The following is a 15435-nucleotide window of genomic DNA, read 5'->3' as shown; positions in this document are numbered from 1 at the left end:
AAAAGACTATTTTTATAAAATTTATATTCATAAAATAAAATATCCGTACACTGAGTCATGATATTATTATAATTTGGGTTTAAATATAAGGTTCATGGATAATGCATTAGTAAGCAATACTGGAGACAAAGAATAGATTAAGTACAAAATTTTAAATGCAGAAGAAACATGATATCAGTCTGTAGAAATTAATTTGTCATCAATTATTATTCGTCCAGTAAAGGGGGAAAAAAATCTCAAAGGCATAAGCAAGAATACGTTCACTCATAAATGTTATTTACATGAAAATCAGCCACGCCACGCCACGCACCAAAACCCCATGACCAACTTTACACGGCATACCAGACATTCCTATTTACAAAATAAGTTATAAATATGGATCCTATTCTGCATGAAAAATCGACATGGAACTGAAACACACGAATCACGAATCAATATTGTACAACATAGTATTGCTAACTTGCTGTTACAGTGAAAGGCTTGCGGTCCCTTTTGACAGCGGTTGAGGATTATGTTTAAAGTGACAGCTTCATCTTCTCCTACTATCAATATAATCCAGGAACTTAAAAATGCATGTGATAAAACTAGTGCATGTGTGCTTCTAGTTCTTGCTCCTGTAGAAATTAGAAGCCAAACTTGCTTTCTGCTCTAGTGAAAATCCTGGATCAAAATAGTAGAACTTCCAAAACATGACACACATAACCATGTTACAGTCCAAGCAAACTTCATGAGAAGATATCATCTAATAAATCTTCCATGATCATCTCCTCTAGTTGTAGTGCTACACACTCCTCTTCCTGTTGAAGGATCATCCAGCCACTTCTTTTTTCCAAATCACGACCCACAACATCATCTAGTGTCTGATCCAGTTCTGGTCTCAAGCTCAGGTATGACTTAACACCACTCCATACATCATTGAGAAGATAGTCCCCTTTGGCAATTGGATGGAGGCGGCGGTTGAAGGAGAAGGGCCTTGGGAAGTAAGTTGGTGACTTCTCATATATTTCAGTAAGCACCTCATTAACTAAGTTGAAAATAAGCTGGTGATCATAGGGGTTGATTGTCTCTTCTCTGGAGGATTCAATTTCATGGCGCAAAGTCACATCCAAAGCTTTGAATAAGGAAGGCTTTAGTGGCTGGTCTACTGTGTATCGCATCTGAATGTGGTCAATTCCCAAGAAACCTGAAAATTCAAGAACATTTTTCACATAATTGAAATTGGAATCGTTGTCTTCATCTGATTTGAAGAGCAGGAAATGATTGTCAGAACTCTTGTCTGTGTCTTCAGCTGTTACACTAGCATTTCTGTTGGATAAAGAGTCTGGCAAAGAATGATATACACTTCCTTTATATGATAAATCACTCTCCAATTCTTCCAATGTAGAGCCTGGGGTATTCAATCTTGTACCTGATATAATGGCCAAAACAAGCATCATTAATTCTGTTATAGTTCATAGCACAAATATTAAGAGGTGAAAATTTGACAGCAATATTTCATCCTGTAGCAGTTTTTCACTTTGAATTGAAAAAAAATTCTCATGTACATTAACATAAATTTCTTACCTTTTGAATGTCTGGTTGTATTATCTTCATAGCTAGTTTCAAGAGAGACCATTACCTCCTTGTTAAGATTGGTAATCACACATATTTCTTCCTTTTTGTGGGGTAAACTTCCATCTCCCACTGCTGGCTCATGTATGTCCTCCTCTTGGTCACAGGTAACTCCTTCATCAATTGTTTCCATAAACTTATCAGATGAAAGATTGGGATTTGCATCTCTGTCACTCCCTTCTACTGTTTCCACAATTTCAGCCCCTTTAAAATGATCATGTGATTTGTCTATCCTTAAAGGAAAGCTCACTGATTTTCTTTGAACATGATTATCAGCTTCCACTGTGTTTTCTACATCATTTGTATCAAAAAGTGCCTCATGTAGAATGAAGCCTAAAGTCTCGAGACTCGGCAGAGACAAATTGCTTCTGGAAAACCTAGGAGCACGCCCACTCTTGTGGATTTTATCCTCGTTTGTCAATTTCAAGCTTTTAGACTTTGAATTTTGCCACTTAACATCTTTGCTGATTTTCTCAAACAGCTCAGTATATCTATCCAACGATTCATTTAAGGAGGATGTTCTTCGCATGAGGCAAGCATCATGCTTGTTGGAATCATAATCAGAAGCTTTAGTTTCATTTGAGCTTTTGTTCCGATTGTGTTCTTGAATCATGCCATCATCTAAGCATGGTGAGATCTCTTCCTCATTATTGATGATGCTATGTTCAGGTGAAGCTCTGTGGTGGATTGCTACGGCAGAAGTTTGGTAACCACTTTTTCTGAATTCCACGAGGGCATGTTTTATCTTCTGTTTTATAACTTTGAATTGATGAAGAACCAGTTGATTCCACCCTTTGTGATTTGATCCTTGAGAAGACCTTAAATCAATGCTTGGTTTTTCTTCCATGGTACTATCAACACCAAGATCATTCACTAAAGGCATTGACTTTTCATTAGAAATATCTTTCACAAAACTGTCCTGTGTACCTGCAAGAAACTTTCCTCTCTTGGGAAATGCCCAAATTTCGTTTTGCTTGTGTTTTAAGGACCTAGAGCTAATGTTTCTCATCTGTGAAGTTGAGGTCAAAGGAAATGACCCTGATTTTGTCAATCTTGCTTTGTTGTGGGATGCTTGATGGAATTTTTTCCCACCAACTTCTAAATCTCGTAGAAATTTGATTAATAAATCCTTCTCCACTCTAAATACCTCAGAAACATCATCACTATGCTTTTTAAATTTATTGGACGTGCCTCTGTCAAGCTTGTCTGTTTCCATATGCTTAAGATTAAGGGCAGCTTCTGTCGTCTTGCCATCTTTCTCCAGTTGAAGTGCATACTCACTACAGCCTTCAGAGTTTTCTTCATTAAACCTTTTGTCAGTGCGTGGGTCCTTTTTGCGATTTTTGGGGGAATTTTTGCCTGCGGCACTAATTTTTTCGCTGTGCTGCCTGGCCTGATATTTATAATAGATATAATTACAACATTATACTTACACACACATACATATATATAACTGTTAAATAGGAGATCAATAAATAATTGTTTGCGACAACGACCTCAAAATATGAGCATGATGTTTTAAACTTACAAGGAGGGGTTCTGCTTCTGTAACTCCATATTGTTGGTCTTCATTTTGGTTATCCAAAATGGTTTTTCTCTTATCTGCAGGAAGGTTAAAGAGCTTGATAAGCATGTGAAGTGTTTAACACAAGTAAAATGTGGTCATGATGATTCAAGAAAGGAAAATGATATTGTCAAGTGATCTGCGAAGCCAGGATTTCGTGTTTTCTAGAACAAAATCACAATCTGTCTTTTTCATTTTCAGCCATTTCCTTTATTTAATCAGCACTATCAATAACACGAGGTGAACGATATATATCTACAATGACATAGTTTAAAAGCTTCTAAAGTATTAATAGAATCATTTTTAATGCAGTAGCATAAGTAGAATCACAAGCTTTTAAAGTATTAGTAAAAGCTTTTAATGCAGTAGCATATGTACGCAAAAGGTTGCTTGTGTCCCAATATTTGATCTGGTTTCCGTATGACTATATGGGTCAACTCTGATTAATTCTCTTCTGGTAATGAGGACTAAATAGTCTCCTTATATTTTTATTTAGGGGAGTAAAATGAAAAAGTGTAAAATTACAAGGGTAAACTATTATTTACCCTTCTGTTATTTTATGTACACCGTTTGATAAATCATGATTCCATTCAATATTATAAAGCCAATTGCAATGGTTCAAATATAAATGGAAAATAACCAAAATTAAAGCAATAATGAAAAAAAGAAACAGGATTTGGCGTGAAATTGCTTACATCTGGCATGTCTTCTCTTTTTGTGAGGAAACACCTTTTTGACGCACCAACGATGGTAATCAAGAATTTGAAGCATGCCCCACATGCATCCTGGATTATTGTCCTGAATTTGAACAGTGGAATTCTCCGAAGAAATCATGTGCTTTCCCATCACTAATACGGGTAATCTTGTTCTGTAGCTTTTGAATCCACTCAAGTGATAATCAATCTCTACCACTAGGCCTTGTCCTGTGGAACCTTCATTAAAAATATAAACAAGAAAAAAAAAGTTTATATTTTAGAAAAGAGAACATCATTGAACACGAATCTCAGAAGAGGCTCTCTAAGACTCTAACCTTGTGACAACCTAAATGAACTTTTGACTTTGTTTCACCATCAATATTCATATTACGCATACTTTTGTAGCCATTAGCACATACTGATAACGAATATCGTTTATACAGAGTCACATAACTTTTGTACCAAACAAAGGAGTAAACATAGAATTATGAACAAACGCTGTCTATTACTACAATTTACACATGCCGCAACCTGCAGTTTCTTGAACAATTTACACATGCCGCAACCTGCAGTTTCTTGAAACTCCATCAAATAATTATAAAACAGAAACCGGTAGTATCCATATGTTTTTATTTTGTCATAATAATTGAAATATTTAAAGAAACATGCATCTGATCAATATACAGAGGAACGTTATTGTTATTCTTGAACGTTGGCTATGGAAGTGATACGGAAGAAGAAAATAATTAACGGAATTCTAACCTCTAAAGGATGAGAGTAACGGCGGCGGAAGCTGTGAAAGAGTTGATTAGGATATAAACTGAACAACCTTTGCGACAACTTAGTAGAAGTCAACCTATGAATAATATTTATTGTTGTGGCGGCGACAATACGAAGTGGAAAAGCAGAGAGAAAAAGGTTGTTATGGTTATGGAACTCTCTCTCTCTCTCTCTCTCTGATTTGCAGATATAAGGAAAGGAGACTAAGCTCATGACAAAGCCAAACCCGCGCAAAGTTGGTCTTCTCTCTTCCTCTGACCATAACAAAACAACATCGAAGTCTTTTTCACGTACAGACCCAACACCAGGGTCTGCTACTCTGTATTTGTAAAATAAAAATGACTGCAATTTGGTTTTAAAGACTATACTTATTGTATGTAATGCATGGTTAATTTGAATAATATTGTTAAATTGTTACATTATTAAATTAAAAATTTTTATTAAGTATTTTCTTCTTATATTATTAGCGTTTATTTCAAATTATTGGTAAATAAATAAGTAGTTATTATAAATTTAATATACCAAGAGTATATTTTTCATTGTTATTTAGAGTAAAGTAAGTTTATAAACACATTTTAAAAATAATAAAATTCAAATAAAAACTTATATGCACTATTTTAAATTTTTTATTATTATTTCAAACACATTATTATGAGTTACTCTAATATTTGAGCTTCTTATACTTAAATAGATGGGTGATTTGTTCCAAAAAAAATAATATTTATAATGCATGTTCAAAATTTTAGTAATAAACATGAGATAAAAATGAAAAAAAAAAAACTTAATGCACACTTCCTTCAAGATTACTTCGTTGATAAGATCAATAAATATAATATTTAAATAACAAAAGGATAAGTAAAATAATATAAAATCTCAAAATAATTATAACATTGCCTGCATTTTATCAAATACGATTAATTATATTGGCATGATTGACATTACCAAAAGAGTTTTTATTAGCTCTATGAGCTCTCACTCCGTTTTTTAGCAAATGTTTCAGTCGTAAATGGTATTTAACAGTTCACAAAAGGTGATTAATTTATTGATGATCGATCAATTAATCGTAAAATTGGTAATATTAATGAAAATTGGTCAACGCTTGTAGAGATTGGTCAATTGATCAATTATAATAACATTAATCAATCTTGATGTCAATTAATTAATATCAAAACATTGGAATTTCTTGAAACATTAACCGATGTTTATTAATACTGATCACTCTTCGAGTCAATCGATCGATCATTAAATAATTGGTCCATTGCTGTGTTCTGTTAAATTTAGTATATAATTTAGATTTCTACAAGAAAGAAGATGGAAAGAGAAACGAAGGGGAAGATTTGAATTAACGTAGGAGCCATTAGAAACTTAAGCACCGTGAACAAGTTCATCAAGTTAGTATTAGAGAATAGACATTTGAAAATGGATTGGAAGAATGAATATCTGATGAGCATTGCATGATGTCACCCCAAAATATTGTAAACAAATCCATTAGGGAAATTAATAATCAAACAGTGATTTGTTTGTGACTTGTTCAACGGTGCATAAAATTGACCCCAAAATATAGTGATGAATTCATCAAGTCACAATTCTCTCTTCAATCGGTACTGGGAAAATGGTGATCATAAGAATACACATTTGTTGTATAAAAGAATGAAAAAACGATGGGGACATCAGTGAGCAAGCAAGGTTTCCAAATTAATATAATCACTGGACCAAACAGAGCTTTATAATTTGGAATTGGTTCATAAAGAATTCTTCAATGAGTATTCAAGTGTTTTTGTCTGAACCCACAGATGAAGCTAATGTGCTCCTAAATCGCAACCAATTGACCCATGATAATGACTTGTGCCCGTTGAAATTATATAGAGAGTTCTAGTATTTTTATATTTTTTTTGTCTATTTTAAAAATATACTTTTTATTTCTTAATTATAGTTTATCTTTACTTAATTCTTCAATTTTTTACTCATAAATATTATAAAGAAGAGAGAAATGATAATAAAGGTCATATTAAAAATTTTAAAAAATTAATACAAACATAAATATTTAATTATAATTATTAATTTGTGTTATCTTTTTAACAAGCTAAAAAAACACAATTTAAATTAAATAATAAAAAAGTCAAGTAATTATTTTTCTTATTCTTTCTACCTGTTTTTATCATATTATCTTATTTTAAAACTCTCTCTCATTTACTTTTATCGCTCATGTGAATGTAAAAAATTTATATAACTTAATCATACAAAAAATATTCATCTTATGCCAATTGCATTCTTTTAAGTTATATTTATTTTCGAAAGCCTAGTGGAGCTAATCAACGTTCAAAACTAGACTATTCTGTGGAGACCGAGACATCGATTGAACTCGTCAACCATTTTCAGCTTTGAAATCAATTTTTAATTCCTAGCTGATATGGGCCTTGGGCCTTGGGCCTGTCATGTCTTTCTATGTAATTCCTGAACTTACAAGAGGGTCGCCCAACATGAAAAAGAATTGCTGTTCAAAAACAAAAATCTTGGAAAAAAAATTATTTTCCTGGCCATTTTTTTATTCCCTCGTTCAACATTTGGAGTGAATTCCTGAAAAAAAAATCCCTTGAGGTGAATTCACATAGGTTTGAACATGCATAGGGTTATATTATTTTTCCTTTTATAAGTTTTATTTTAATAATTTTATATTAATTTTTTGCACATGTATTAATATTTGTTTCAACTAATTATATAAAGCAGCCCCTTAAAAAAATTTGTTCTTAGAGCAATATATATCTATTACAAATATAACTATCAGATAAATTTTTTGAAGGGGGGGAATGTTCATCTAATTGCTATACAAACACTAAAAAAGGTTCTACTTATAAAAAATTTAATAAACAAAGTAAGCAACTTTTCAGTGGGTGAGCAGTGACTTTTGGAAATAATTGCCGTTCGGCGGAAAGTTTGATTCTCTGATGATGATGAATTTGAGTTCAAATTAACAAAGTAAGAAACAGGATGAAGGTGATCAAATGAACAATAACAAAAGGTTTTTATCTCGAAGGAGAAAAAGATCTGGAATTATCAATAAACAATTTCAAAATTCAATATTCAAACTTCAACACAGGTTGTCCCAAGTGTCCGAGATGTTGACTTTGCAAAGCCATGCTTTTGTTATACACGTTGACAATTTCAAGGACTGAAAAACATATTATAAACAAATGAGTGAAATGACTATTTGACAAAACATCACTTGCAAATTACAAATTCTCTACAACAAACTCAATTTTGACTCGCAAATCTTGAATTCATAATTCAGTGTATTGTTCGTTGAATTTTTCTTCTCCTCACATAAACTATCAACCCTGCAAAGGTGCCACTTTATTTGATAAATGGAGAAAGATTAGATTATCAACCCTGAAAATTTTTTAGATATGTCACTCTTTTTGAACAAAAACAACAGCAGCAAAATGGGCACGCCTTTGTTCCATGAATTTAAAAAGCAAGCTTCTTTCTTCCTCAAGGAGAAATTTAAAACTGCTAGATTGGCTCTCACAGATGTTACTCCAGCAGAACTGTAAGCTTGTGACTATTATGATATTTTGATGATGATTTAATGTGTTTCATAACCAAACCAGCTATAGGATTCGTGATATAATAGTTATTTCTCCACTTAGATGGCATTTGCTATTTGCAGGATGACAGAAGAAGCTACAAATGGAAATCCATGGGCCCCAGATTCCCCAACTCTTAAATCAATTTCAAGGGCTGCTTTTGAGCTTGATGATTATTGGAGGATAGTAGAGATTTTGCACAAAAGGTGTTTCTGGCTCCTTTTTCTTCTTTAATAATTTGTTGCCCTTGTAGCTCACCTACTTCAATAGGAAAAGGTTTTTGTTGTTGTTGATGCCTTCCACCCTAATGTTAATAATCTAATCAAAGATGAATGGGATGATTCTAAAACAGATTGCTTAAATTTGACAAGAACAATTGGAGGGCCTCCTACAATTCTCTAATTGTGCTTGAGCACTTGTTGACTCATGGACCAGAAAGTATTGCACAGGAATTTCGGTGTGACAAAGATGTAGTTAGTCAAATGAAATACTTCCAGCATATTGATGACAGTGGGTATGTTCTCAATATTTTTTTTTTAAATTATCTTCTTGGTGCTATATAGTGAGGCCTTTTTGTTATATTGATGCAGGTTCAATTGGGGTCTGACTGTTAGAAAGAAATCAGAATGGATATTGAATCTGCTGGAAGAAGGAACACTTCTTAAGGAAGAAAGAAACCGTTCTCGGATGTTGACCAGAGGAATTCAAGGTTTTGGGAGTTTCAACCGACGATCAACTCAAACACAAGGCATTATTCTGAGGGAAAAATCATTGCCAACCACATTTGGGAGATGTAACTCTGACTTTAACAGCCGTGAAAATCACGATAACTTGTCCTCTAGCTCAAACAATTGTCTGGACACAACAACAGTTAAATCTCGTAGTCTTAGCCATCAAGGTGGAATTTTCAAGTCCCTAGATAGTGTAGATACTGAGAGCTACCTGGATGATCGAGAAAAATATCCAATGCTACAGAAATCTGAAACAAGCTCTAAAGAAAACATGACACCAAGTAAGGAGGAATTCCATCTATGGAACATGAAAGGAGAGTCCAATCAACTTTTAGATGGTATCCAAGACGATGATTCTAGACTTGGGATATTCATGGCAGAAGATGATCACCCCTTTAACTCAACAGAAATGCATCCCACTTCTTCCCTTCTTTCTTCGAGATGAAATAAGTTTAAGATCGAAATGAAGGCAAGAAAAGTTTATGTGAAAATTGTTCCAATGACGGTTTTATACTAGATGTATTTATGTATGTGGGTTACCTTTACTTTCTCCTTCAATTTTCCCCGAAAAGGACAAACCGTTTGTATGTGTGGAACTAGCACTAGGTATATTAGAATGCATCCATGATGTATCATACATAAAGCACATATATTCTACTCTCTTCAACCGTTGTAAAGATCATATAGTCTGCTCAATCCAATCAAAGGACCATCGGACATGCACAGACGCCCAACAACAGATATGCTATCTCTTCAAGTTTTATTTGGCCTAGCTAACCATTGCCTCTTTTGGACCATGGCAACTTATTCCTTATGTGCTAAAGATTTACTTAAAATATGGAGGTGAGATCCACATTTCTAATATGTATTACAATTGTGAATGGACAAGCAGTCAATTTGATCACATTTCAGTGACTCGTATCATTAAACACTTACAATTGCTGAAACTAGAAAGTATTAAGGAAAATCGATGTGTAAAAAATAACCTACATATATTTGTTAACGTACACAAATAAAAGGGCTAACGTGTTCCATTTGCCCCCTTAATATAGGACAAGAGTCAGTTTAATCCCATAACATTTTGAGTCATGTTAATGACGGATGCACAGAGCAACAGAAGATGACCATCTCTTACCTTCCCTTTTATTTCTTATTTTCTCTTGGTGGGACGGCCAAAATACAATTTTGTTTTTTCCTAACGTTGGCAAGTTTCGTCAACTACAGTTAACCTACTAAAGGGTTGGTATCAAATCAAATTGACAATGTATGTGGAACACAAAATAGATTTACAACCACACAAAAGAAATCATGGGACTAAAACAAACTAGCCCCATACTAATGAGGTTAAAAAGAGCACTTTGGCCTAAATGAATAAAAGATTCAAGATTTGCAAAGCCAGTCTTGGATGGAAAGTCGAAGTGCGTGATTTGGAGTAAGAAACAGGTGACTCAATTTTAAATTAGTCATGGGAGAAGTATCATGTCCATTTTCCAACCATTCACGTATGGCATCTCCTTCATAGGTAAATCCATCTGCTGCAACTTGTGGATCATGCATTATTTCCTGAAGAAGGAACCCAAATAAATATGAAGCATTATTTCCTTCATATGTAAATGGTTTTTATTAATAAAAAAGAATCAGTTACCTGAAGGATTGGACATAAGAAAAAAGATGGCACAGGTCGCTCTTCTGAAGCATGTAACTGCTCCAATTCTCTCACTAAAGTAGGTGTTAACTCTGGTCTGTCTCTACGACTTTGTTGACAGCATTGCAATCCTAGTTCAGCCAATCGTGTTGCCACAGCTGAAGGCCATTCTCCAGCTGAAGAATCCAGAATTGAAGACAATTTTCCACATGAAACTGCGTTGCGTACTAAAACTGCTAATCCAACTGTAGTCCTACCAGTAAGAAGTTGCAAAATGATTAGCCCAAAAGAGTAGATGTCAGACTTGGGTGTTAGTATTCCAGTTCTCTGAAACTCAGGATCTGTATACGTGAAAGCACCCTTTGGTTCAGTGCTCAAACGGAAACTAGGACGAAGGAGAGACTCCTCATTCACCAGCCTGCAGAACCCAAATTCACATATCTTGCAACTAAGTGAAGAATCAAGTAGTATAGTTTCAGGCTTCAGATCACCATGAATAATAGTTTCAGGTTTAGAAGAATGTAAGAAGCATAGTGCACTGGCAATTTCAGCAATCATTCGTGCTCGGATATTCCATGTCAAAGGGAAGTTATTGCTTTTCCGGAATAGGTAGTCTTGAAGAGTTCCATTGGGGAGGTACTCATATACAATTGACCAAGCTTCAGGACAAACACCAAGCAAAGTGATTAAATGAGGATGCTGGAGATTACCAAGAACTTGAACCTGGTCACAAAAGGACAACATTAGTGGAATTAAAAAAACACAGAAAAACAAGTGAGAAAATTTATCATTAACAGTAACAAAACAGACCTCCATTATTAATGTGGGGAAAGAAATAAAAATACATTGAAATCCATCGACCTCAATCATGTTTCCACCTTCAATCCTCTCAAGCAATCAATATATTTTAAGATGACAATTTCAATGGCAGAACTGACCTCTTGATGAAACTCCACTGGTCCTTGCACATTATGTTGATGGAACTTCTTTATAGCAACAGTCCTACCCAATATTTCCCCCTTATATATACAACCGTATCCGCCTTGTGTAATTTTAAAGCTCTTGGAAAAATTACATGTGGCATTTTGAAGATCTGATAATGAAAATTCTGCTAACTCGGGTAATTCTTCAGCAAATCCAATGACCCCACATTGAGCTGCTCCAACTTGTCCATGACTTTTCCACCGCTCAAGCCAGCGGAGGGCTTCCATTTTCTGCCTCCTGATATGCTGCCACTCCGGCCATAGGGTTGAGATGGATGCTTGAATCAGTGATAACTCATCTGCAGCTTCATCTCGCCGGTGGTTTGCTTCCTGAGCATGACTATCTAGTAGGGCAATATTTCTCATGGTCATTTGTAGCTCACCAGCAATTTCTTCACTCTCATCCAAGAGCTTCTGTTGTTCTTGTACTGCAGCTCTTAGTGCATCCTCATCCTTTTTTCTGAGCTTTACTTCATGTGCATGGGCTGATTCAAACAAATTGACCTGCAAGATAGAATATAACTTACTGCTGGGAGAGATGTCACAAAATCCAGAAATCAACTATACTATAGAGTATAGAATATAGACTCAATATTCATCATTTGTCACTGATTTGGATAGAATGTATACAGCTAAATCGTAAGAAGAATTTCCAAACAACACAAGTAAACAGATTAGAGTGAACTTATGTAAACCAGTTCAAAGTGTTGCTTCTTCTACAATTCTGACCTGAAAATGTGTACTTTCAGAAAATTGTGTACAGAATCCCAGTATTTTCCTGAGGGATTCTGTCTGTTTGTAATGCTTGGTCAATGTTTCTTAAATACATAAGAAAGCATACTTAATTCCTCAAGTCATGATTACAAAGAGAAACAAGTGAAAAGGCGAGAAGCTTATTTGACTTACAGAAGTCCTATATGAATTACAGTCAATACAGTTTGATTACCTTCCTTATGGCCTCCATGGCTTCAACTTCCAATCTCTTGCACTTTAATAACTCTGCAAAGGCTTCGTCTGTTGCTGCCTCAGCTTCCCTTTTGGTTTCAGTAAGTTGGTTGTTAATTCTTTCTTCCATGACCTCTAAATATGTATCTAAATAAACCCCTGAAAAATTTTGGGGGGAACAAAGACTGCTACAACTGGATGATTTGGATGAAAAAGTGACTCCAGTTTCAATGATTTCCCCCTGAACACAACTTCTAATTCCAGAACTAGTAGTAGTTCTTGCAGAATTTGGTTGAAGATATTCTGATTGGCATAGTTCATTGTTACCATATTGAAAAGATCTACATCTCAAGCTTTCTGTGGTGGAAATATCATGTTGAGTACAAGAAGACAAGGAACATGGTGTTTCAGAAGCCTCTCTTGTCCAAATGTGTTTACCTTTATAGATAAACCATACTTCACAGAATGAGGGAGCATTTTTGGCAGTGTAGTTTGCTTTACCAGAATTCCTTTTCACTTTGATGCAACTGCAAATTTTCCATTATGATTTTGTTAAGTTGAAAAATTTAGGAATCCTTCAGTGTAAGAAAAGGGACAAAAACAGAAATTAACGGAGCAAATTGCCACCTTCAAGTTATCAAAGGAAAACAAAACCAGTTTTTTTTCAGTCTCTACTCTCTACAGAAAAGATAGACACGGGGATATGAAGCACCTGAGAATAATCTAAGACAGTTCTGAAGAATACTGGTTAAGCAGACAATCAATGTAGCACTTACTTTTCTGGTACAGCTCCAATAACAAGCTTCTTAATATTATGCCTAATAACCAAATCAACAATTCCTTTTTGGACTTGGTCAGTTTCAGTTACAATAACGCTCGCCTGAACCTGACAAGAAATGTACATTAATTACACAATTAATACCAAACGTTGCATATAACTTCATAAACAAATTCGGTTATTAACATGAAAACAGAACGATAATTATCAACAGGATTTAAAAGGTCTGGTCTAGCTAAATGCATTATCAGATCAATTGACCCACCAAAATATGAATGCAAAAGAAAGAAGGTTACCTTAGCTGCGCGGCAAATTGTCAAGTACTTGTCCAAAAGCTTCATAGTTTGTTCTCTTTCCACTCTTCGAAAGGCAGCCACCACTTGAGGACTAGCCTGTGATGCTGGCAATTTCCCCACTGCTCAACATACCAAAACCATTTACCATTACAGAGACTTTAAAAGGGTAAAGTATTGAAAATTGAATCAATTGAATTGAGCTTACATAGAGTGGGGATGGTGAGAGATGGTTGATAAACATGAATTATGATAATTTCTGTTTTCCGAAAATGGGTGAAAGCCCATTGAAGCAAGGTAGCTGCTTTCTCTATGGATTTCCCAACAGCTACATGAACCTTACCAGAGGATTCTTCCATAGGAAAGGAAACCTGAGATTGAGATCGAGAAGAAGAGGGAACCCCGTGAAAGGGAAGGTGCAAAATGGGTGCATGGTGAGGCTGAGGAGGAAGCAAAGGGTTCAAAAGCTCCATTGGGAATTGGGAATTCAATTATTGGAAGAGTGTAGAAAGAAACAGTTTGGTTAGAAATGGAAAACGCTACATTGATTTGGGATGCAAATGGAAAAGAATTTCGATTTTCCCTTCCAAAGAGGAAAGCTTGACTTTTAAATTGACTCCATGCCAATACCGTGTGGAAATTGAAATCACTTCGTTTTGCAATGAAAGGTGAAAACTCAAAAAGTTACACTGATTCTACTGTTCCTCGTAAACCTGTTTTTACTTTTTATTTGAAGCCACCTTCTGATTACAAGCAATCATTTTGTTACATATTTTTCGTGTATGTTAATGTAACGACAGGATTTACTTATAGTTGTCGTGTTTTATATATAACTACCATTATTTAGAGCAAAATGCATTTTGTGAGTTAACCTCTGATGTTGTTTTGTCACACCAGCATTTTTTTCAAATTCTAAGTAGTACGAATTATAATTTTACGAAAGTTATATAACACACGACTTAATTTCTGTCAAATCGCTTAGCTTTCGTACTGAATTTGTAAAAAATTAAAAAAAAATCTTTTTAATAAAAATATAAATATTTTTTTAAAATTTATAACATAAATAATATTAACAATACACACTTTAATATACTCTCTAATATTAAGTAAAATTTATTAAAAATTATATAATTTTCACGTTTAAATTAATATTTTTATATATTTTTAATTTTTAATAAATTTTAACTAATAATAAAAATATATTTATAAAATTTCTCTTTATTTGTATAGATAGAACGAAATCTTGGCTGCACGTCAAGGTTTTTTTTTTATGTTATTTGGTGGACACGCGATAATATTTTAAATAGTATATTTTTTAATAAAAAATGCAAAAGGAGACAATCAATGTGCTTTTTTAACCTAACTTGGAAAAAATCCCAACTTTAACGGTTCATTAGGTGGCAGATGTGACTAATCACATGTTTAAATCTACCTGGCATGTAAAAACACGTTTAAGATGATAAATGGAATTGTTTATTATAAAGTTGAATAAAAATAATTTTAATAAACTAATTTTGAATATTAAATATAATTGATATGTGTGTTGAAATTAATTTAAATTGACATTGTAGATTAATTGCCGACGTTATCTAAGTAGAATAAGTTTTAATTGTTATTGTTGTAAATTTATTGATGAGAAATTGTTTTTATTTAATCTTTAATAAAATATATTTGTGGTTTAAATGAAAAATATAAATAGGAATGTAATTTAAATGGCAATTTTAGAATGCAATCCATTTTGTGTTAAAATCACAGTTTGTCGTTGAATTAAAAAAAGTAACATTTTACTACTTTACGATGAAGAAATTTTGAATTAAATATAAATT

General features: G+C 33.9%; 3 protein-coding genes across 4 annotated transcripts; 1 reads left to right on the top strand and 2 right to left on the bottom strand.

Annotated features, from left to right (window-relative positions):
• Positions 1–176: 176 nt before the first annotated feature.
• On the bottom strand, positions 177–4979 carry LOC113855020. 2 transcript variants are annotated; one of them, XM_027486442.1, is made up of 5 exons: positions 4633–4979; positions 3871–4107; positions 3140–3213; positions 1564–3004; positions 177–1408 (listed from the first exon to the last, which is right to left on the bottom strand). In XM_027486442.1, the coding sequence occupies exons 2-5, from the start codon at positions 4019–4021 to the stop codon at positions 726–728; spliced, it is 2349 nt and encodes a 782-aa protein (XP_027342243.1). In that variant the 5' UTR covers positions 4022–4107; positions 4633–4979; the 3' UTR covers positions 177–725. The 2 variants fall into 2 exon arrangements, with proteins under 2 accessions (XP_027342243.1, XP_027342244.1); XM_027486443.1 differs by having other exon boundaries at positions 3871–4882.
• A 2951-nt stretch (positions 4980–7930) lies between these two features.
• LOC113856255 (ENTH domain-containing protein 1-like) lies at positions 7931–9636 on the top strand. Its single transcript, XM_027487999.1, has 4 exons — positions 7931–8197; positions 8318–8440; positions 8587–8748; positions 8825–9636. Exons 1-4 carry the CDS (start codon positions 8055–8057, stop codon positions 9408–9410), a joined length of 1014 nt encoding a protein of 337 aa, XP_027343800.1. The 5' UTR covers positions 7931–8054; the 3' UTR covers positions 9411–9636.
• A 158-nt stretch (positions 9637–9794) lies between these two features.
• LOC113854432 (U-box domain-containing protein 33-like) lies at positions 9795–14237 on the bottom strand. The gene is made up of 7 exons (XM_027485399.1): positions 13818–14237; positions 13613–13731; positions 13315–13424; positions 12540–13065; positions 11549–12097; positions 10611–11333; positions 9795–10528 (listed from the first exon to the last, which is right to left on the bottom strand). Exons 1-7 carry the CDS (start codon positions 14080–14082, stop codon positions 10346–10348), a joined length of 2475 nt encoding a protein of 824 aa, XP_027341200.1. The 5' UTR covers positions 14083–14237; the 3' UTR covers positions 9795–10345.
• Positions 14238–15435: the final 1198 nt, after the last annotated feature.

The sequence above is a fragment of the Abrus precatorius genome, unplaced genomic scaffold (assembly GCF_003935025.1).
Source record: "Abrus precatorius isolate BTA unplaced genomic scaffold, Abrus_2018 Scaffold11, whole genome shotgun sequence".
Classification (NCBI taxonomy): domain Eukaryota; kingdom Viridiplantae; phylum Streptophyta; class Magnoliopsida; order Fabales; family Fabaceae; genus Abrus; species Abrus precatorius.
Note: the sequence above shows the minus strand (reverse complement) of the source record. Positions and strands in the feature narration are given on the sequence as shown.